The following is a 24,634-nucleotide window of genomic DNA, read 5'->3' on the forward strand; positions in this document are numbered from 1 at the left end:
AACAATATCTTAAAGAAAGCATTGTGATAAGTAGGTTTGATCTTCTTTTGTCATATACTCTGTATAATATCTTTCTTTAGTATTTTCATGTTAGCGTTTTCCTATTTTCTTGGGAAATAAATAAGACTTTGGTTTTATTAAACAGTGTGCTTGGTTTCAAAGCTAACCTTGTATTATTGTGATATCAACAGTAACATGTGATCAGAGTTTTAATAGACTGCCAACTTTAGAAATAGAAAGGTAATACATAGGTGCAATAGATAGAGGGAATGCGTAACCACCCTTGAATAATATTTATTGTACCAATTACTTAAATGCATTAAGGTGAAAAAACACGAGGGTTTACAACCCCTTTAAGTATTGATTTCAGAAGAGCCAGTGAGGTCCCCTGTGGTTCCTGGTGCACTACAAACACAATAAAAGACAGAATTACCCAGAAGGAACGTATCTTGATCAGGTAGGAAGAAGGCTCCGGAACACATTGCTATAATAATTAGAAACTTGACAAACCAGAATCTGCAAATTAAAATATATGGCTGCATTAATATATATTATATATACATAGTTACATGGTCAATGATGATGAAAAATGGTTCAAGTTCAGCTTCACACAACTCCGTTGGGCTTTGTCAATAAAGTTTCCGGTTGGCAAGTCTGTTTCAGGTTATGCCTTGTACTGTCACTTGTCAGCATCAATTATAGATGAATGAAAATACTGTTTATACATTGGGCCAAATTAGTAAAGGGATTGCATACTTAAAACACCTCTATTCATGGTGGATTCTGGATAGTTAAACCACATAATTATGTCTTTAATCTCTGGAAGAGTCTATAGGTGAGGTCTGCACTCTTTGGTTCCTGGGTTTGCACTCCAGCTGCAGCAATTATAAGGTGTTCATAAATTATAGTGAGATCAAAATCTACCTTTTGTTTTTATTGTAGATTATAGAGGTGCAGCAGAAACATACAAATCTGAACAGAACACTTCCAGGTAGAGAGAGTTAGGAATTATATCAGGGCGATCTCAGTGCTGGAGTATCTGAGATACACAAGAAGCCAATCTGACGTAGTTCACTAAGCTCCAAATATATTAAAATGTCCCTTTTTTTTGTGGACTGACCTTTTCGGCCTCATGCTCACTGGATTTTTACCCAAGACACTGGCATTTTGCTGCAGCTGGCACACTGTCCAGACCCACCGCTGGCAGCCTACCAAACTCTTATGAGAGTCCAACAGCTGCTGCAGCTGGACAGTGGTGCAAATAACAGTACGTGCGTTTGGAGCAGTAGGTACCCCAGGGACTAATGCCAAGACCATAAGCAGTCTGGGTTCCAGGCACATACTGTCCTAAACAGAAATACCAATGTGTGTACCGAGCAGTCTTGTCCAGCCACTTCGCTGCCAGTCTCTCAGAGTTTGACAGGCTGCCAGTAGCGTGGCTGGAAAATCATCTATGCCTCCCCCCCCCAGCTGCAGCCAAACACCCAGTGTTTATGAGGCTTTAAAAGAACTAAGTCCTATTTGTATCTCCCTTTGTGTTGGCCTATCATTACACCAAAGGTTTTCCACCTTAGTCTATCATAAATGCTGCTTCTATACTCAATTACCTTATAACCGTTTGGTGGCTGTCTCACCTCTCTGCCAATCCCTCTATTGGCGCCTGTTCATCCAATGTAAAAAATTCTAAATACTAAAAGTACAAAGCCATCAAAAATGCTGCTCTAGCTACATCACCAGCTTCATCTCCAAAAATATCAATCCAACAGTCCACTCCATTCCTCCTGCTCTTTTGCTTCCTTGTCACCTCCTCCTTGCTCACCTCCAGGACTTTTCCAGAGCCTCTCCCATCCTCAAACTCCTTACCCCAATCTACCTAGCTGTCTCCTTCTTTGTCTATCTTTAGGCAATCCCTGAAAACATACAGCATCTCTTCAGGGAAGGCCATCACACCTCACCTACCTTCCTACAAACTGAACTTCTACCTTTTCCATCAGCTCACCGATCACAGTTATTAACTTTTGTGTCATTTCCCTTATGTTTTAGACTGTAAGCTCCCACAAGCAGGGCTCACTTAATTCTTTTATATGCATTGTATTTTAACTGTACTGTCACCCTTAATACTGTAAAGTGCTGCGCAAACTGTTGGCTATATACAGTATAATAATAATCTAAAAAGACCCCTCAACATAAGATGTTCAATTATTTTGAATAAGCTAAATCCTCACAGTGATAATCAACCTGTTTGTTTATATCTCCATATTGCTGTCACATGGTCAATTTGTTTTTTATTCTGCCATCACTCCTCCTCTTCAATATGATACAGTTAAGCTAAGTTAAAGTAAATGGGTAAGAACCCATGGCTCTGTACTTTGGTATGTGTCAGCAAACTACCAACTACAACACTAGAAAATCTTGCTTGTGCATAGAACTTGTGAATAAACAGACCTGGGCTTTTACTGGAGAGCGGCTTCCTCCTTTTCTTTTTCATTTTTTAGGGGTATCAATTACAACAATGCAGGCAATGAGATGGCCATAGATACAAACATTTTAACCACTTAAGGACCGAACTTCTTTTTTAGATATGTTTACAAGTTAAAAACATATTTTTTTTTTTGCTAGAAAATTAATAACACCCTAGAACAGTGATGGTGAACATTGGCACCCCAGATGTTTTGGAACTACACTTTCCATGATGCTCATGCACTCTGCATTGTGGATGAGCACCATGGGAAATGTAGTTCCAAAATATCTGGGGTGCCAAGGTTCGCCATCACTGCCCTAGAGAATAAAATGGCGGTCGTTGCAATACTTTGTCTTATCGTATTTGCACAGCGGTCTTACAAGCGCACTTTGTTTGAAAAAAAAAATACACTTTTTTTTTTATTAAAAAAATAAGACAACAGTAAAGTTAGCACGATTTTTTCTATTGTGAAAGACAATGTTGCGCCAAGTAAATTGATACCCAACATGTCACACTTCAAAATTGCACCCGCTTGTGGAATGGCGACAAACTTTTACCCTTAAAAATCTCCATAGGAGACGTTTAAAAAAATTCTACAGGTTGCATGTTTTGATTTACAGAGGAGATTCTAGGGCTAGAATTATTGCTCTCGCTCTACCGATCGCGGTGATACCTCACGTGTCATTTGAACACCGATTTCATATGCGGGTGCTACTCACATATGCATTCGCTTCTGCACACAAGCTCGGCGGGATGGGGCGCGTTTAAAAAAAATAATTTCTTAATTATTTAACCTTTTATTTTTACACATTTTTATTTATTTATTTTTTTAAATTGTGTCACTTTTATTCCTATTACAAGGAATGTAAACATCCCTTGATAGTAATAGAAAAAAAAAGCATGACAGGACCTCTTAAATATGAGATCTGGGGTCAAAAAGACCTCAGATCTCATATTTACACTAAAATGCAATAAAAAAAAAAAAAAAAATGGCCTTTTAAGAGCTATCCGCCCTGCAATGTTATGGAGACAGGTGGGGGTCATCTTCCCCTCACTTGTCTCCTTACCCAGCAAGGGGTAACATCCGATTGCCTCTCCCGCCGCTGCCGATAAAAGTGATCTTGCGGCGAATCCCCCACAGAGACCACTCTTATCGGAAAGCGGACTGCCAGCCGAAGAAGAGGATACAGGAGTTATTGACAGCTAGCTGCTACCATAACAAAAATATCCCTCTTCAAACTTAAGACGTATATCGTCGTGTAGAGGTCCGTAAGTAGTTGAGGGTGTCAGAATCTGAACTAGGTTAAATATTGTCAGCAAATTTTTTTTTTACAGTTTTTTGCAATCTTAACACTAAGAGGAACACGCCAGGGAGGTGCGGTGAGGTCAGTGGCTGGTGAGGCACTGGCTAGTATCAGAGCCAGATACACACAGGTTACATACGCCACGAACATTAGAGCAAGAACAATAATTCTAGCACTAGACCTCCTCTGGAACTCTAAACATGTAACCTGAAAAATGTTTAAAGCATCAACTATGGAGATTTTTAAGTACTGAAGTTTGGCACCATTCCACAAGTGTGCGCAATTTTAAAGCATGACAATTGGGTATTCATTCACTCGGCGTAACATCTTTCATAGTAAACAACCAAAAATTGGACTAACTTTAGGGTTTTTTATTCATGAAAGTTTCTTTCCCAAATATAATGTGTTTGAAAAATTGCTGCGCAAATACTGTGCAACATAAAAAGTTGCAATGACCACCATTTTATTCCCCAGGGTGTCTGCTAAAACAATATATGTGTGGGGATTCTGTGTAATTTTCAAGCAAAAAAATTATGATTTTACATGTAGGTGAGAAGTGTCAGAATTGGCCTGGGTGGCAAGGGGTTAATTGCCATAAGTAATATACAAATAATTATTATATATTATTTTTAAGGTCATTTACTATAATTTTCAAAAACTGTACTCAAGCAGGTGGCTTAATGGACAAATTACTGAGGTTTGAAGTTACAACTTCAAACCAGTAATTTCACAGTAAATAGATAAATAATGAATTATCTTAGAACATATAGCATAATAATATATGATTTAGCTTGTACCTTTTCAGCAGCAGCAGATTCTCATTCTCCCTTAACTGTGTGAAAAAACATGGGCATGATGGGTCCTTATACCCATAAACCCATTTTTCCTTGTAGTTAAGAGGGCTGGGCTGGAAGGGAGCATTTGTCTTCTATGACACGGCAGTGAGAGGCGTGCCTCCACTGCAGCATTTTTATTGGACAGCTTTGGCCAGTAGTACTTTACCATTGGTCCAAGACTCCAAGCTGTCCATTGAGCTCAGTGCCTCTGACAAGAAGTGAGGAGAGGCACTGTGAGCTTATCCTCTCAGTCTGCTGCAAACAGCATGTGCCAGCTTGTAGTTAAAGTGGTTGTAAAACTCTTTTTAGAACTTGTACCTATAGGTAAGTCTAGAATAAGGCTTACCTATAGGTATTGTAAATATCTCCTAAACATGTGCAGTTTTGGAGATATTTACCTTGTAGTGTGCAGATGATTTAATTGGCACATGCGCTGTGAAGAAACAGCCCTCCGTGCCATTTCTTCCCAAGCAAGTGCCGTAACTGGCAGCTCTGGCGCACATGAGAAAAAGTGATGTAACGTGGCTCCGGTCAGTCACACAACTGGAGTATGCAGCCCCAGAAGGAAGAGGGGTGAAGATGGATGCGGCCTCCAGCTGGGACAGCACGGGCGTTGTTTGCAGGTAAGTGCCACATAATGGGCTAGCATGCAGTGCATACTAGCCCATTATGCTTTTACTTCCTCTTTAAACTGGCTGCTCTGTATGTAGCTTCTGACAGGCTGTGCAAGGAGCCCCATATCTCCGGAACCATTGATTATTATGAGCCCCAAGTGGCAGGATAGGACTTCAGCTACCTACCCCCAAATTTGGGGTCTCTGTGACCCCATGTTGCTGAGCTACGACCCTCAAAGTCAATCATTTTATTTTTTAATGTTCATGGCAGGTGAGGCCTCATCTGCCTCCCCTGACTGCAAGTCCCTGGAACACGCATACCTTGACGAGCTGTTCTTACCCATTGTGGATGGCAGCCCGGCAGCCTCTGCTGTTTTTGATATTTATCGTCACAGCGAAGAGTATAAAGAAGAAGCAAGCCATCCCAAAACACACTCTGTACACGGCAGAATATCCGACCAGCTTCTCACAGTTCTCCCCGGCCTTCAGATGCTGACAGATGTCTCCATAAAATGGAATCTAATACAGAAAAACATCACAGTTAAAATGGAAGCCAGTACTTAGCAAACACAGTTCATATAAATGTAAGTTCCTGTTCAGGGCATTCTATTGAAAAAATGTACAACGTAGTAATTTATGTACAAAGCAGTCACAATTGTTATAGTACAGGATTGAGAAGCAAACTCGGTTTAGCATTTGGATAAAAGCAAACCCACAGACTGACCCAACTAAGGGCTCTGGCGAACTTGTGTTGATGGTTATGAACGTTGATTATTAGATATAGTAAAGTGGAGGTGAGCCAAGCTCACTGAAGTGTATCCACATATGGACAGTCAGCTTAGTGTTAAGAAAAAAAGTGGTTTAAATGCAGTAAACTCTGCAGATGATCTTCAGGACCATAGCGGACTGGGAGCTTGGGTGGACTTCTGTTACTGTATCTAATAATTGACGTTTAAAAGAAATGTAAGTGGATGCGAGCTAACCTTACCGAGGTAAACTCAAATATAGATGATGATTTCATATAAATGTATTTCAACCAGCACTGGTCAGTGTTTGCTGCCGTCCAACAGATCCACCACCACCTGCTACCTTTCTAGATGCTCATGGAACGGCGTTCACTACACTAAGGTTCCTCCTCTCCACTGCTCCGGTATCCTCTCCTCTGGTGTTGCCACCACAACAGGGGCGGACTGACAACTCATGGGGCCCCCAGGCAATCAGAGATTATGGGGCCACACAGTAGACACAAAAGCACACACACAGTATACAATTACACAGTATACACAGACATGTTTTTATTGGCTGAGAAGGTACTGGAGAGGTGGGGCAGCTATAATCTCAGGATTTTTAGACCAAAAGGATGTTGGTAAGGGACATTTCAGGGACCGCTGTAAAAAAAAAAAAAAAACGAACACAAATTTTTACATACTGTCTCTGGTTTTACTGAGGCTGGCAACTCTGATGGGGCCCCCTAGTGGCATGGGGCCCTCGGGCAGTGCCCGAGTGGCCCAATGGTCAGTCCGCCCCTGCACCACAACTTAATTCTCCATAGGAAATCTGCTGAAGTGCAACATAACCCTGCTATATACTGTGCCGTGTTTTTCCTGGTGTGATTATTTCAGCATAACCAACTTTGTTCCCGGCAAAAAAAAAAAATTAAAAAAAGTAAATAAAGAAAAAAAAAAAAGGTACTTTACGAGCTCTGAGGTGCCTTGTAGGGAAAGGAAGTCACGTGTTCTGGTCGGGTGACAGTTACTGCCTATATACGTTTTGTATTCTTACGGTTACTTTCATGTACTGGATTTGATCATATACGTAACCTCAGATGGCTGGTAAGAAAAAATTATAAAAAAAAATAAATAAAAAAGGGAAGATAGGAACAAGCGCATTAAAAGGTATTTGCATTAAAAGGTATTTAGAGGACCATGGAGTCAGCCATGGTTGACCAGTCCTTTTGATGCATGTTTGTTGTAGATCAGTAAGTAAAAAAATAATTGATGCAAAGGGCAGTCAGGCAACTAGCATTTTCAGTAAGGGGTCAGCAAGGCCAACTCACATAAGTCTCTTTTAGAGATCTGCATGTATATGGGCAAGGCAATACACACGAGCAGCTATAACAGTATGCGTGTCTGAATGTAACTTGTCTAAATGCGAGCAGAGAATTTGCTCTAGAAGTTAGTATCCATTAATTGTGGTTGATGATATAGATGGTCCCAGTTCAAAAATACTTCAATAACACGTCTCAAGCCAAAGCCAAAGCCCATGTTTAATCATAACTTAATGAAAAAAACTGCCAAATTCCACATACATTCCCATTTTATTCTGGCGATGGGGAATTATTTCAGGTATACATATACCAAACCTAGATTAATAATAAATGTGGTTTTAATAAGAGTAGCTGTTAGGTTTATCTGAGGATAATGAGCCACTGTTCACTTCCAAGCAACTTCAGTTCACTGCTCCTGCCTCAGTTTTTCCATCTGCTGGTATTAGAGAAGAGGTTTCTTACTGCGGTTTAAACAAGTATGTCAATTATTACTTCACTACGAGTCCAGGAGAGAGAAAGGAGGGCTCAAATGGATGTAATGAGAGATAGCTCCCTAGATGAGGGCAATAAAAGTCCAAACTGTCCCCAAGGAAATAACAGGATGATACAGGAAACACTATTTTACACCATTTCACATAGTGCATATGTATGATGTGGACAACAAATATTATATGCTTAGATCCACTTTATTTTACAATTGTTTTAGTGTTTGGAAAAGGATTTTTTTATATTGTCTAGATTGTGAATGGGATAGACTCTCTGTCAAGTTTTTATTGTCGTCTGTGTCCCTGCTACGTCAGGAAAAATGGGGAGTGTGAGGAAAAAGTCACAACTCTATTTTTCCCCGATGACCAGAGACAGAAAGTAATTGAAAATCCAAAATTTTAGCGCTGTCATAAGACAGCGAGGTGAGGGGAAATCTTCCTATTAGGACAAATGTTCTAATGAGAACTCCAAGTACAGGAGTTGGACAAAAATATGGAAACGCCAGGTAAAAAGAGCAAAATCGTTACCAAATATGGTGTTGGACCACTTTTGGCATCCAGAACGATCTGAATTCTCCTGGGAATTGACAAATATCATTCCAGGTCACAATCCTGCGCAATGTCCCTTTTGTCTCTTTGGGTCAGTTGACTACGTCGAACCTGCTTATGCTTATCAGACAAAGTTTTCCCACAAACGAAATGTGCCGTCATAACCTTTGATACCGTACCTTCTGACACCGCAAATAAATTGGCAACTTCAGTCAGAGAGGCGCCAGCTAAGCGGGCAACAATTAGCCATCTTTGAAGCTCAGTATGCTCTGACATGACTCTGTATTACTAGCAGCACACAGTGAATGATGAAAGTGAGACTTCCTACCTGATACCTAGGTGTCTCATCACACAGCAGAAGCAAAAGCAAAATAGTCTGCTTTAAGGCCCCCCTTTCCCTCATTTAATGGTGGTGGCAGGAGTTTCAAGCCCCCCACTGATTTATTTTAATAGGGGTTTGTGATAGGTCAAAAAAGGTCAGCGGATTGGGAATGTTCTGGAAATTCTGGGGGATCTTCTAAGACAAATGATTTCATGATTTAAGGACCCCAAATAAAGCAGAAGGCTGAGGGAGGGTCTTGGTCAGTCGTCAAAAGGATATTTGAAGAGCGCATCTGCCGCAGCCATAATGAGGGTAAAGATGATGGACTGGCCAAGCACGTCTCCAGACCTAAACCCTATTGAGCATCTGTGGGGCATCCTCAAACAAAAGGTGGAGGAGCGCAAGGTCGCTAACATCCACCAGCTCCATGATATCGTCATGGAGGAGTGGAAGAGGATTCCAGTGGCAACCTGTGAAGCTCTGGTGAACTCCATGCCCAAGAGGGTTAAGGCAGTGCTGGAAAATAATGGTGGCCACACAAAATATTGAAACTTTGGGCCCAATTTGGACATTTTCACTTTTTTTGCCAGCTTTTGTAGACATTAATGACCATGTGTTAAGTTATTTTGAGGGGACAGCAAATTTACACTGTTATACAAGCTGTACACTCACTACTTTGCATTATAGCAAAGTGTAATTTCATCGGTGTTGTCACAAGAAAAGATATAAGAAAATATTTTTTGCAAAAATGTGAGGGGTGTACTCACTTTTGTGAGATACTGTAGACTTAGATTAAGCCAAACTGGCCAAATATAATATTAAAAAAAATATATATAATTCCTAGAGTTCAGCTTTAATTGTTCACTAAAATTTCAAAACATTCAACACAACCTATTGGCATTATTACCATGATAAGTATAAAATGTCTTGATAAGTTGCCTTGACTCATTCAATTGTTTTGACAGTCAAAAGCTGGATGAAAGTAGCAGGAAATTGCCGTGTCTTGCTTTACAATGAGCACCAAAAGTCTACAGATTAGTCAAACCAGATTCCATGTCTCGTGGTGGCTGAATACCATGATTGATTTCACCTCTTCTGCAGAGTGATAGTCAAGTCCGACTTCTGTTCTGCCCCTTCTGTTTTGAATTCACAAACGTGACAGAAACCCGTTCACAGCTCATTAGCAACCAGAGCGTTGGAACAGTCATTTGAAACCCTTTATTACTTCCACAATCTGCAGCCAAGCAAACATGTAAACTTTACATTACAATAGGGCTCATTTATCAACATAATAAAGAACTGTAACCACAGTACCCGATCATATTCTTCCTACAATTTCAAACTTACACTGTAAATATGGAAATACGATTGGCTGTTATGGGGAGCACAAAAGGTTTCCACAAATCTGGACACATGCAAAAAGATTTCGCTTTTAGAATCAGTCTGTGAGATGGACAAAAAAAAAATCCAAAAAAAAAATCCCCTCCAGTCAGGCAGACCCTCATACAGTTATCTGCAATTTCTGTTGATCTGACAGCTAATCGAAATCTGATTGTGTATGGCAAGAATCTAAGGAAATATGTGAGGAGAGTATTATAAAGATTGCCTTTGTTGAATTCCTCATGAAAATGCCAATTGCCTGCCTGCCATGCCATCTTGTACTTTAGTACTGTCAGATCTAGGCACCCATACGATCTGCACTCATACCCACTACAGCTGAAGTCCAGGATGGTATCCTTTCATTTCACTGATTATTGATCTATAAGCCCTGATGAAGAAGGAGGGTTTGGCCCCTGAAACACATTGGCTTTTCTGTTTTATTTTCTACTTGTAGACCTCACAAACTAGTATGTCACTTTCATCCTTCTAACGTTTCAGTGTTAAGCCGGCCATAGATGGATAGAAATTTGGTCAGTTCACCAGTAAACATCTGAATTTTGATCTGTCTATGGGCAGGCCAGGTGTACTAAAGTCGATCCATCGATCAAATTCAGTACAACCAGCCAGTTGAGTGGTGTTTTTTCCACCTGATCGCTGCCTGTGGCTATAGCTGCCAGCAGTGACCATTGTATTCTGCCAGTGGGGAAGGTTCCCTGCCAGCAGAACACAATAGCGATGCAGGAGGAATTGAAGCAATTTTCTTTCCTTCAGCCATGGGTTGAAGGAAAGAACATTTCTAGAATCCCCTATTACACAGTGTTGATGGGGGAAATCAAGCAATTTTCTTTCCTTCAACCTGTGGCTGAGGGAAAGAAAATTGCTTAATGTATGGCCTGCCTTAGTCACAGACATGAAAAACTCATACAGCTGGTGGAGTTAGAGAACTCCTTATTTACATACTTGCTCTGAGTATTGGGTCTAATTAAATCGGATGCTGGCCAGACAACTTGGATTTTATTTAGGGCAAAGACATGGGTCTTCTCTATAGTCTACTTTCTCTATACTGACATTTACCTTCCCCGTGTTCCTCTTCTACCCTACACAACATCAATGTTGGAGCTCACAGAGCTAAGGACTTTGTACATGTGGAAATGCTTGGGATCTGAAGGCTGGCTACTCAGGTGCCAAGCACTGGGTCATGTAATAAGGGTGACAGCATCACATGCTTCTCTATACTGGGCATTTCACAGGGCATTGCTGATAAATGAAGGCGGGAGAGATTGGGGGAAGGTAAGTATCTACAACAGAGGAAGTACTGAAGTGAGGTGAGCTGCCATCTAGATAAAGGAAGGCCCGTAGACTTGGTGTATCTGGATTTTGCAAAAGCATATGACACAGTTCCCCATAAACGTTTACTGTACAAAGCAAGGTTAGTTGGCATGGGCCATAGGGTGAGTTCATGGATTGAAAACTGGCTACAGGGGAGAGTTCAGAGGATAGTGATAAATGGGGAGTACTCGGAAGGGGCGGGGGTAGGTAGTGGGGTCCCCCAGGGTTCTGTGCTGGGACCAATCCTATTTAATTTATTCATAAACGACCTGGAGGATAGGATAAACAGTTCAATCTCTGTATTTGCGGATGATACTAAGCTGAGCAGGGCAATAACTTCTCCGCAGGATGTGGAAACCTTGCAAAAAGATCTGAACAAACAACACACAGAGATATACAATGTAATACTGAAATATCATCACACACATAGGTTAGACTTGATGGACTTGTGTCTTTTTTCAACCTCGCCTACTATGTAACTGGGTTACCAAGTGAACCCATTACCCAAATATACTTAGTGACAGGTTTACTTTTTAAGCAGATATACATGCAGATGTCTAAACAGAAAAAAAGGGTGGTGAAACACCTGCCCCCATCCCTTGTACTGTGCCATGCCCTGTTGCTCCTCCTAGATACTATGCAAGCCCACTTATTTTTATATTTTTTTTGTATCAGCATCCACAGATCTCTATCAATATGGTGGAAATCTCTATCATTTTGGGCACTGACCAGTGTCAGGTCACACATGATCCTTAAAATTGATAGTACAATTTGCAATACTTTACCAGTGTGTCGGCCTAAATTCTGAATCCAAATGGTAACGCAATTCCGGCAATTCACAGGAAATGACCAATATTTGAACCCTATATGGTTAATACACGGTTCAAATATTGGTAATTTCCTGAGAATTGTCTGAATTTTGAGCCAGAAGTAGTCCTGCCCACGCCACCTGGCTTGACAAACTGAGTGAGAGATTGTAGGAATCGGGTGAAAAAAAAGGAGTTGGCTGAACAGTGACTATAACTGATAATCAGCTGCAGTCACGGTTTGGATATTTTGACACGGGTGTCAGCTGTCAGAAAACAAGAGCAGGCAGCGGAGGATTTGTCCATCCATGCTGTTTAGTGTTAACGGTGGAATCTATGGTTGTCACTCTTTATGTTTAAATCACTAGGTTAAAGCGGTTCTTCACCCTAAAGGGGAAGTTCCGCTAATCTGATCCCTCCCCCCCTCCGGGGCCACAATCGGCACCTTTCAGGGGGGAGGGGGGTGCAGTTACCTGGATAATCCAGGTAACTGCACCCACTTCCGGCCAGACCGCCGCAGACCCCCGCAGACATCCCCCCCCCCCCCGTTGTGTTCTGGGAAACACACAGTTCCCAGAGACACAGCGGGGGACCATAAGAGACGCGCAGCGCGACTCGTGCATGCGCAGTAGGGAACTGGGCAGTGAAGCTGTAATGCTTCACTTCCCAAATCCCTGACAGAGGATGGCGGCGGGGGCAGCAGCGAGAAGAGCGATCGCTCGTCATCTGCCGCCGACATCGCTGGACCCTGGGACAGGGAAGTGTGATTTTATTAAAAGTCAGCAGCTGCAATATTAGTAGCTGCTGGCTTTTAATATTTTTATTTTAGGTGCAGAACCACTTTAAGATACAGAAACAAGCATATTACTCACGTGCTCTTCCAGTAATTTAGCCACAGATGGAGACATCATCACAGCACAGACGACAGTGACAAGGAAGAAGAACAAGGCGTACATGATGCGAGTGCTTGTAGACTGCTTGATCCCCGGGCAGCAAGTGCAGCATAGTGCACAGGCTGCAGAGCCGCAGCAACAGGCAACCTGCAAGAAAACACAGCATTCAATTCAGGATCTGGGGGATGTATGAAGCAGTCTTGTCAATGCCCACATGTCAGCTAATTACAGAACACAACCAACCAGGGTTGCCAACCTCCCGCAGCATTTTTTACTGACAAAACACTGAAAATTTACTGGCGGAGCACATTTTTTACTGGCAACCTGAGAAATTACAGAACTCCTATCAAAAACTAACAGTGAATATTTGAACAGTATAAATATGATATGGAAACACTGACAATACCGGTAAAGTAATTTGCTTGATTTCAACTTAAAAAGCCAACACAGCGAGAAATGATCAGCTCCTGATATATACTGGCAGTTGTAAAAAGATCATCGATTTTTACAAACTGTCAGTAAATTTACTGGCCATTGGCAACCCTGCAACCAACTAGGAGTTATAAGAGAGTTCCCATGCAGATTTCATATTTACCTAAAATAAATACAGCCAAAACTTTTCTAGTGCTGTGTCCCCACTAGGGATAGCTAACCTCCGTTTCCTGAAGACCATTGTCAATGGGAGAGAAAAGGATCGGAAAGTTCAACATTTTATAGTCGTCACTAGAATTTTCCAATGTGTATACCTGTTCTGGTGAGAATTGTCACAGGTAGAGATTTCATCGAATCCTTGACTATTTCTACTTATGTCCTGTTCTTTCTAATCTATTTTATACCCCTCCCCTTCCGCTGCTGTCCTAAAATCTAAACTGCTAATAAAACTTCTCCAGTACCCACTTATCTGTAGCTTGGGGCTCTCGCCATAGGTTGCTACCAACACTGTGTGGAGGGGGTGTCATGTAGCTACTAAAATTCATTGACATTCAGATACAGCCAGCCAATCAGTGACTGCTGAAATCCAGATCCTTTGGATTGACAGCGTTCACTTAGTCTCCTACTGCAACTGTGTCCCGAGGCGAGCTAATAGGCATCAGATACTGCGTTCAATTACTACTAAATAAGTTGTTCCAATGACTTTAAAAAGAAAGTGATGACATCTTATAATGCATTAAGCCCCGGTTCACACTATTGAGATGCCAGACATCGCATTTAATGCGCAGCGCACTGCTGTTCACATTACATGCGATGTCTGTGCGGGTGCGATGTCAGACATACAGATAGTATGGCTGATATCACACCGCATTCAGTGCAAAAATGCACAGGACCCTTTTTTCAGGTCAGACCAGAATCGGATCGTATGTGTGTTCGCACATATGCGATCCAATTCATGTTCCGATCTGTCAGTTCGCAGTGCGTTATGCAAACTGAAATGGGGGTGTCGTTAACATATAATGACACTCCCCAGCAGTTCGCATATGGCAGTGTGCGGGTGCGATGCGGGAACCCGCAGTTGATTCTCAGAGTTCTCGTATCGCAATAGTGTGAACCTGTAATCATTCTGTTTATAAAAAATAACTGCATAATAATATAATCATTTTTCAAGTACATAAGAACAAACAATCATGCTAGCATTGAAATTCAATTTTGTAGGAAAAAAAAAAAAAAGTCAAAAGATATTGTTTGTAATTGTACTCACTTGTCTCATACTAATATGCTACCTGAATTAAACAATACATTTTGTATCATTTATAGTTATACTAAATATTTCTTTTTCTATTTGTTCACAAAATGTATTTCTATGTGGTTTAAATTACATTTTACAGCAGCTTTCCACACATTACATTCCTACTTTTGCTACTATTATCTTCAAAATAGTTGTCATGGAAAATATTTGGAATCAACCTCGGTTTCATTAAAGATGTAACTTCAGAAAGCAAAATGTCAGAACCATATTATAGAACGTTTATATTTATAATAGATGATGGAGCGGTAAATACCACAACAAAATTGTTTACTTATGTTATACTTATGTTTTATTATGGAAAAAAAAAAAAAAAAAAAAAAATAAACTTGAAAACTTGAAATAAAAACCATTGAAACCAAAAAAAAAAAAAAGGATGTAAACCCGACATTTAATAATCCTGATATGTGGCTGCTGTACCATGTACTTGTATGAAAATGTCTCCTGTTCTCTTTGTATTGTTTTATTTGTGTGGAATCCATAGCGTTGCTAAATGTCCCTCTGCTTGCTTTTAAAAACTGACCTTACTAATCAACAGAGCACAGCATAGTCAGTTCTCTAGCTGTGCTGGGAACTTAGCCTGCTTTCATCCAATGATCAGGCTTGTCCTGACACACTCCCCCTGCACAGCCTTTCACTGGGAAGATCAGTGTACTGCCCCTTCTTTTCCCTCAGTTCTTATGCAGCTGAGAACAGAGGGAATGTAATCCCTTATTTAAAAAAAAAAAAAAAAAAAAAAAAAACACACTATGAATGTCTTTTTTTCCCCTTTTTTTTTATATCTATACACAAATGTTTTGCTTTTTATTTTTATTATAAACTGAATGGGTTGTTTTACAAGGTGATAGTTTATAATCACTTTGACCTACCTGATAACCAATATCAAGCTACAGCTCAGGGATCTTCAATTGACGATGGCTGTTTGTAGCCATGAATTAACTCATTATAAAGGAATAGACATGCTAGGATAGCAATTTTGGAAACAAAAAAGGCAAAAAAATAATATTTGATGCCCGAGGAATGTTTTTAAAATACTGAACATTTCTGTATTACCCTTGGACCCTGGTGAAGTAAGCAGAGGTGAGCATTGGCTTTGTTTTCAGCAGGATATCTGATGATCTTTAAACTGGTGATTCATATCTGTTTTTACTTTTAAACACACTGTACAGGCTCATAAAAACTCAATATTTTATCTTCCAGAAGGGCTGGGTCACACCGTGTCTGCAGACTGTCAGTCCAGAATAGACATGTACGTGTTTTCCTTCCCTGTATAAACAGCAATGTCTATTCTGATCCCATTCCAGAGACGACGGGACCCGCTCACGCCTGGGCAAACAGCATAGCTGCAAACTCCTAGGGAGATCCCTTTAATTAAACGTCTAAAATAAATCAGTGGTTCCAATTTAAACCCCAGGGGTGGCAAGAAAACAGCGATGTTGTCCATACTGGCCAGAAACTTGCAGGCTTTCTGAACAAGGTATTACAAATTATAACATGCAAAACTGTAACAACCAATAGAAGCCAACCGTTTTTTAATAATTTTACTGAAGTACACCTAATAGTATTTTCATTGATTGCTATTGGCTTCTGCAATTATTACACTGCCTTATTAAAGAGACCCTTTCATGAAATTGAGGGTAAAGCAATAAAAGATCAAGTATTCTATGCTATACTACTATGCTTACTTGCAGTGATTTTCCTTACCATTAGGGCTCAATTACAATTAAAGTTGGGGGGGGGGACAGTAAAAACACTCCATTGAGTCATGTTTTTACTATCCCCAACTTGTTGGAATTACGTGATGCGATCCACCGGGAGCTCTGAAGGGAGGCTCTTCAAGTGGAGCAAGACTGTTATGGCAAGGTCCTCCTTATGCCCATGAATCGGTACTGGCTGCAGGTGGACTGACGTATAGGACTGGACTGGCATTCCTAGGAGAGCGTTGATGGAGTTGGGTAGGCTGGTCCAGACGGAACTGATGTTGGATGAATGGGTATCGGGCGCTACAATGGTATGCCACCCAAGTGTGTTCATGGCCGGAAGACAGCAAATCCATAGAAGGATATGACTTAGGTGGCCCAGGATTGATATTTGGGGTGCTTCAGGAGAATCTAGTTTTGTAGTGCAGCAGAGTGGAGTTGGGAGGACATCTGAAATTTTAGGGAGTTGTAACTCTCCAGTCTATAATCAGTGGACAGAAAGCTAGCCCATATTCCCCTCCAAAGCCCCTGTCCCAGTTGGTTCTGTCGCATCTACCCAGGGCCTGGCTGTGGCTACACTGGTCAGAGTTACAGTGGCTCTGTGCAAGCCATGTAAGTGATGGCACAGCCATAGAGAATAATGGCAATCTGCATCTTGGATGATCATTAGTCCACAAAAAACCTTAAACTGAGATTTTTGGTTTAGCACACACAGGGTAGCTAAATAACTCCCCTTTCTATAAGCTCAGCAAGATATCTGAACCCTAATGCTGGTTTCATTTACTTCCTACTGTCATTTTCAAGAGTCTCCATATATTTAGTTGCTGTGGGAGCAACAGGAACTTCGCTAAATTGTAAAAGAAGCCATTGGTGCTTCTGCCCACCAGCATCTACCCAGAACTAAAATAAAAAAATATCATCTTTGGTTGAAATGACCATTCAATTACATATAAAACCAAATTACTGGGAATCTTAAAAAAAAAGGACGAAACTAAAGGAACATTGATATTTAGGATTTACATACAAGTTGATGCCAAGATTAAAACAAGAAGCAGCAATAAGAAAATCACAGAGCCTGTGTTTATATGTCGCCACCATTCTACGCTCGTCTCTCATATTTTACAGAAAACACTTGTGGCTTTCAGGAATGTAAACGTGGTCTGCGGCCGCCATGGCGTGTGCATCAGAATAAGAGGGAAGGAGATGAAGATTAAAGACTACAGGGAGACAGCAGGAAAAGCCTTGGTACTGCAAGGCAGTTAGAAGGAAGCTCTGCTTGTTATACCCAATGTACCTACAATGATCTCCTCTGGGATTAGAACAATTCATATACCATAAATACAGGCCTCCTTTCTTGGCACAGCCCACGACTATTTCCAAGACAGGTGCTTCCCGTATTGTCAGGGAAGATAAGGTTTGGCAGTGTGACTCCCACCACAAATGAGTCATCAACTTAAAGCAATGGAGGTCCTGTGTTCCAGTTTTAGATTTGCAGATTGCAATCTTATCAAGCATAGAAAGAATGAAAACAGTACTTTTAAGTGGCTTCTCATTAAAGGGATTCTAAATTGTGTGCATGTTTGGCGAGAAATACACAGGCTTCTGAGAAGCAGTACCCGGCCTACCCCTGGCAGTGTTCAGTAAAGCTTAGTCTTCCAATATGCTACTTTAGAGTTCTCTAATCTCTACTCCCTATCCCTCCTCATTACTGTTCAGGCTGTGATCATCCCAGCCATAATAGCTGGAGCTATGGAGGTCTTCAGAAGACCATGTTCGCCTTGTCCTAAATGAGGCATATTTACTAAAACTGGTGGGTGCAAAATCTGATGCAGCTCTGCATAGAAACCAATCAGCTTCCAGGTTTTATTGTCAAAGCTTCAAGTGGTTTCTAAAAAGTTTTTTTTACCTAAATGCATTTAGGTGTAGGCTATTTACATACCTCCCAAAGCCAGACTGGAATACTCCCAGGAGGTTGATGGGACCTTGGTAAATGAGGCCTAGTCATTACTTCTCACATCCAACATCACAGGAATTCGATTTTTCTCTGACTCAATCCCCTTCACATGCTCTCTCTCCCGCCGTGGTGCAGTGCCTCTGAGCTCAGCATTTCAGTGCTCACTCCTGTAATAGAGGTGAGCTGTAATGACTAGGCCTCACTTAGCACCATATTGGGAGAATTCCAGTTAGGCTTCATGAGGTACGCAAAGTGGCCTACACCTATAGCAAGGACATTATTCAACTATAGTCAGAGCTTGCACACTATGATTTAATCTACAGACACCTCTTGTCCGCATTGGCAGTTTTTTGGTCAAGGTGAACTAACCCTTTAAAAAAGGTAGATTTATATTTCAGGTACAATGAAAATCCTTTATTAAAAAAAAGTTTCCCTAATTTAGCAGAACTCTGCCTTTACTGAACACTTTGTGAAATGGATGGACTAATGGATCCAAGGACAGTGTAATTATGGAATATCCATTAGTCTCTTAGCTGATGGATATTGCCAATGAATAATGAAAACCAGACTTCCCACAAATTGCGGAATTTACATTCTTCATTATTAGTTTGAACTTTGAATCTGCATGAAAAGTCAAGGGTCTACACTGCTAGATGACTGTTTTTCCAGCATTTTACAGCAGATGTGTCTCAGTAGGTCTCTTCCTGATATACTGTATAAAGGTCCATTACTGTGACATCTGCTAGGAGGAGGGGGCAATGGGGAAAACCAACTATCTAGGTCAAAGAAAAGTCTGTTGTCACCACAAGCTACAGAAATTCAGCTGCACCGCACCAGAGTACCATGGAAACAAGACACAACGACCTACACTAATTGGCTGATCTAATATCCATTTTGCATATGAATGGCTTATTCCACCAACAGACATATCTACTTATGTTAAGCATATTTATATTTATGGCTGATCGTTCTTATTCTGCATATGTTACTTGTCTTTGTGAGACTTTAAATTATAACACTTCCTACATCAAAAAGGTGCCATTCAGGTATAGAGAGCTGACCACCCCCAGAGCTTTCCATAAAATGCTTTTGCTACATTAGAGAACTCAAGTCTAAGGCCCCCTTCACACGGGCGTCATCCATTCAGTCAGATTTTTGCAAAGACAAAACGGATTCTGTCCACATCAGTTTTTCTTCGATTTGCATCCGTTTTTTGCCCACTTAAATTTTTTTAAATGGAAAAAAAATGCAGAGTTGTTCCTTTAAAAAAAAAAAAAAAGGGGACCTGAATGAGAAAACTGATGCGAAGGGATGAGGTCCGTTTACATCCTTTTGCCCATAGGAATTGAGAGAACGCCCATGTGAAAGAGGCCAAATGCAAAATGTGGTTTTGAAATACATGACTTTGAAAACTTTGTATAAGTTAATTTATGAGCAAATTTAGTCTGGTTATATTTAAAGATCCACCTTGCTGTCCAGCCCAACAGCAAAAATACAAAGGTGTCACACTCAATTTCATCACGGGCTGCATCAGCAGTATGGTTGTCTTCAAAGGGTCGGTTAGCGAGCTACGTACAAAGTGCAGAGTTCAGGAGTGTGTTATGTACAGAGTGCAGAGTTCAGGGGTGCACTACATACAGAGTTTAGGGTTTATGGGTGTGGTATGTACAGAGTGCAGGGTTTAGGGGTGCAATATGCACAGTGTGCAAGCCCAGCCCCCCCCACCCACCCAAAGCTTCCTTGCATCTTTACTCTCTCCTACCTGGTCCAGCTCTAGTACCGCCTTGTGTAGATGGCTCTGCCTTGCAGGAAAATCACTTGCGCTCTCTCACTCTCTCTCTGGAGATCTGTTCCCACTGTGCCCTGCCGGGAGAGCTCATGAGCCACTATAGAACCCCCCCCCCCCCCCAAAAAACAATAAGTGTTTGATATATGTGCTCTACTTCTTCATCTATAACCACATATGCCTTTAGCCAGCCCTGACGTTGCAGAAGTTGAGTTTTTTCCTGGTCGGCTCTTGTAAGCTAAGCATAAGGAGAAAAAGAGTGGCCACTAGAGATGCACTGAAATGTCAGCAGCCGAAAATTGTGTTTTTGAGATTTAACCGATAGGAAAAAAAGAAGTGCTGATAATATCGCCGAAAACCTCATTAAAAAAAACGTAAGACGGGTGCCTTACTAATGCATTCTTGCTGGGTTTTCAATGGGGAGGTGCGTTTTTGGAGCATTTTTTTTTTTTTTTGTTTTTTTTTAACTGACCAAAAATGCAACGAGCAAGATTTTTCTTGCTTGAAAAGGTGCTGATAATGGCTGGAAATAAATTCATATTCATTTAAATTCATGATATTTTTTTCTATGATATATTTGGTTTGAATGGTTTAGGTTTTAAGCAGGACTACTTTATTCTGTTACCCACACAAGGTAGCCATTTTTCTCAACCCATATTTAGCCTTTGAATTCATTAGGGGGTAAAAAGCCAAGCATGCACAGTACTATGGCGTCAACCGACACAGGCCAACTAGGCACTGTCAGAAAGGTCCAGCGTAAACTGTTTATGGCCATATCGTTAAATCGAACCCCGGCCAATGAGTACGTATAGATCCTATTTGCACCAAAATTAAAATACAAGGGCCAAAATTCCATAATTCAATTTCTGAAAATTGGATAGCAATTTGTTTTCTGATAATCACCCTACAATTCTGCAGTGCTACACACTACCTTGCAAGCACATTTGGAAAAAATAACAAAAACGGGAGTACTGTGAGTGATTTAGGACGATACAAGACTGGCTGTCACTACAGTACATATCAAAGCACATATATAATTTGCATTTCACATTCATTTTTTTCTGCCATTAGACAATACGCTTTGTTAGGAAATACATTCAGCTATTATGTTGCTGCTGCTGCTCAGTAAATGGAATAAATGAGCTAAGACACAGTGCACACATTGTAAGAGCAACGGCAACACATATATTAAATATCCGTGCCTTGATCTTTCTGATCCCAAGTTTTATCTGCAAAACATATGAGGCACATAATAGTCTATTCTGCAGGATACAGTCTAAGAATTTACACTCTTCTACATATTTCATCTGCATGCTGTCGCTAATGCTGGCCATAGACCATATGAAAAATCCGCCATACCCATTTTAGAAAAAAAAACATTCGGCCGTGAGCGAAAACGATAGTGCCATCATGTACAGACCGGTAAATCGTTCAGTGGACATAAATTAATGAATTTTTTTGTTCATTTTTTTTACATATACCGAGTGCAGATAGTTCGGACGGGAAACACATTAACCTTTCAATTTATCATTCGTTCGGCATTTCCAACCGTCCTTCGTTTTTTTGGCTAAAAAACATCCCAATGATTATCGATTGTGCCCATTAACTGGCCGAAAAACGAACAAACGGTTTAAATGACCGAATTTCGGCCATTTTTTCGTATAGTGTATGGCCAGAATAAATCGGAAGGACTCCAGGCTTTTAAACAGCTTACATGTAATAGTTTCAATGCTTACAGCTACTCTTTTTTTTTTAATTAATAATTTGGATTCATGTTAATAATAAACACTTTGGAGGACTTTCCATGTAACTAAAATACTCACCCCTGTTTCTGATCCCTCGGTGTAACTAAACATGGTTGTACAGCACAGAAAACTAGCTTTCGTGCATTCCTGAAATGTTAACCACTTCAGCCCCGGACCATTTTCCAGGCCAAAGACCAGAGCACTTTTTGCGATTCGGCACTGCGTCGCTTTAACTGACAATTTCGCGGTCGTGCGACATGGCTCCCAAACAAAATGAACGTCCTTTTTTCCCCCACAAATAGAGCTTTCTTTTGGTGGTATTTGATCACCCCTGCGTTTTTTATTTTTTGCGCTATAAAAAAAAAATAGCGACAATTTTGAAAAAAAAAAAAAAAAACGCATTATTTTTTACATTTTGCTATAATAAATATCCCCCAAAAATATCTAAAAAAAATTGTTTACCTCAGTTTAGGCCGATATTTTTATTTATTTTTTACCAAAAATATGTAGAAGAAAACATAATAATAATAATATCCCCGGCATTTATGTGGGGTAGGAGTAGGGACCAGCAGGACTAGGTACCTGGATGCTGGACGTTGTGCATAACACTGTACTTATATAGCTGTTACAAAATGCAATATGGTCTCAGAGAGAAAGCCACTTTTGTTTATGTTCTTGGTTTATTTCTTTTTTTAAGTTTTAATTGTACTTCCTATGTCTCAGCGGTCTACAATCCCGGTTAATTTGTACTTTGTATTACCAGTATTTCTTTATCCGTAAAAACCTATACTGCTGTACGACTGCGTTTCCTGTCTATGTTTGGTTTGTACCATGTATGTTTTGCAATAAAAACTTATTTGATTAAAAAAAAAAATAATAATAATATCGCAATAAGCGACTATTGATTGGTTTGCGCAAAAGTTATGGCATTTACAAAATGGGGGATAGTTTTATGGCATTTTTATACTTTTTTTGTACTAGTAATGGTGGCAATCAGCAATTTTTATCATGACTGTGACATTATGGAGGACACATCGGACATTTTTCACACATTTCTGGGACCATTGTCATTTATACAGCAATCAGTAATATACAATGCACTGATTCCTGTGTAAATGACACCGGCAGTGAAGGGGTTAACCACTAGGCAGCAGTGTAGGGGTTAAGTGAGCCCTGGGGAGTAATTCTAACTGTGGAAAAGGGGGAGGGGGGGACGTGTATGACAAGTCACTGATCTCTGCTCAGGGAGCAGAGATCAGTGACACTGTCACTAGGCAGAACAGGGAGATGCTTGTTTACATTAGCCTCTCCCCTTTGTTCCTCCCCGTGAGATGATCGCGGGTATCCCTGCGGCGATCGAGTCCGAACAGTGGCAAGTTGAAAGGGACGTACCTGTACGCCCATTTGCCTGTCCGTGCCATTCTGCTGACGTACATTGGCGTGCGCCGGTCGGCAAGTGGTTAAAGGCTATATACAGGTTGCTGAAAAACAAATTAACAGAAAGCAGGGCTAACCACAGGTTCTAATCAAATACAGTAAGTGAAATAGCTGCTGTGGTCACTCTCCAACCCAACGACAGGAAGAAAAGAAAAGAAAGAAATAATAATAATAATAATAATAAAAAATAAATAAATAAAAAAAAAAAAAAATAAAAAAAAAAAGGTACAAGGGAGATAATATCAGCCAATTAATGTCCATCTTTAGTAGTAGAAAAAATGATCATCCTACACGAGTTCATAAAAATGACATTGACGTCCTACACCTCAAATATTTACCATCTACAGCATGGGTCTTCAAACTATGGCCCTCCAGTTGTTCAGGAACTACAATTCCCATCATGCCTAGTCATGTCTGTGAATGTCAGAGTTTTGCAATGCCTCATGGGATGTGTAGTTTCACAACAGCTGGAGGGCCGTAGTTTGAGGATCCCTGATCTACAACATTGGTTCTTACAGTATGACCAAACTTATACAGTGCACTTTAAAAAGATATGCAGGTGCGATACCTACTGTTCCCCTAGGCCTCAATATATGGGTGAGGCCGGGGTAACTGCAGGTAAGTATACAACCAAAGCACAAGTCTCATTCATTCACATATGTATGTAGCGGTACCCTCATAGGGGCTGCTGAAAGTTGTGGCCCGTCACCCTGCCCGGCATTCACTGCCCATTCACCTTGGAGACAATAAACAGGCAGCATCGCACAGTGTCACTCGGGTGTGAATGGGGCCTAAAGAAGAGAATACTTCAGCCATATACTCAGCCATAATTCTCCTTTATTTCTTTGCACTAGTACAGTTTGGAAGCGTGTAGCTCACAGTTTCATCTGACTGGTGCCACTCGATCTGATCTCTTCGTATATTTTTATTTCTACAATGGGAGGAGAAGCCTTCACTTACACAGCAATACATGTAGAACATATGAAACGATGAATGAGAAAGGAAATCTCAATGCTAAATTCTAATAAGCTATTTCCACTAATCATTAAATTAAGTGCCTCTTATTTCCTGACCTTCAAACACAAAAGGGCAATTACAGCGGTCACCCTGTAAAAGTACATAAAGCAAATACATTTACGCTCTTTAATTACATTTCAAAGCACGCTATACATATTCACTAGAGCCCACTACATCTAATAGTCTTCTGGAATTGCGCATCAATAATCCATATGCAACTGAACGTAC

At 40.6% G+C, this 24,634-nt stretch overlaps 1 protein-coding gene across 1 annotated transcript in view; it reads right to left on the minus strand.

Annotated features, from left to right (window-relative positions):
* The window catches only part of SERINC5 (serine incorporator 5), an 84,511-nt gene that overhangs the window by 39,510 nt on the left and 20,367 nt on the right, over positions 1–24,634 (minus strand). The window contains exons 2-4 of the mRNA XM_077462609.1: positions 13,006–13,173; positions 5,556–5,734; positions 434–516 (exon numbers count right to left, since the gene is read on the minus strand). Coding sequence (XP_077318735.1) covers positions 434–516; positions 5,556–5,734; positions 13,006–13,173 — 430 coding nt within the window. The remainder of the gene's footprint in view (positions 1–433; positions 517–5,555; positions 5,735–13,005; positions 13,174–24,634) is intronic.

This window comes from Lithobates pipiens, unplaced genomic scaffold (assembly GCF_037356315.1).
Source record: "Lithobates pipiens isolate NorthernLeopardFrog02 unplaced genomic scaffold, aLitPip1_a1.2 Scaffold_3, whole genome shotgun sequence".
NCBI classification, from domain to species: domain Eukaryota; kingdom Metazoa; phylum Chordata; class Amphibia; order Anura; family Ranidae; genus Lithobates; species Lithobates pipiens.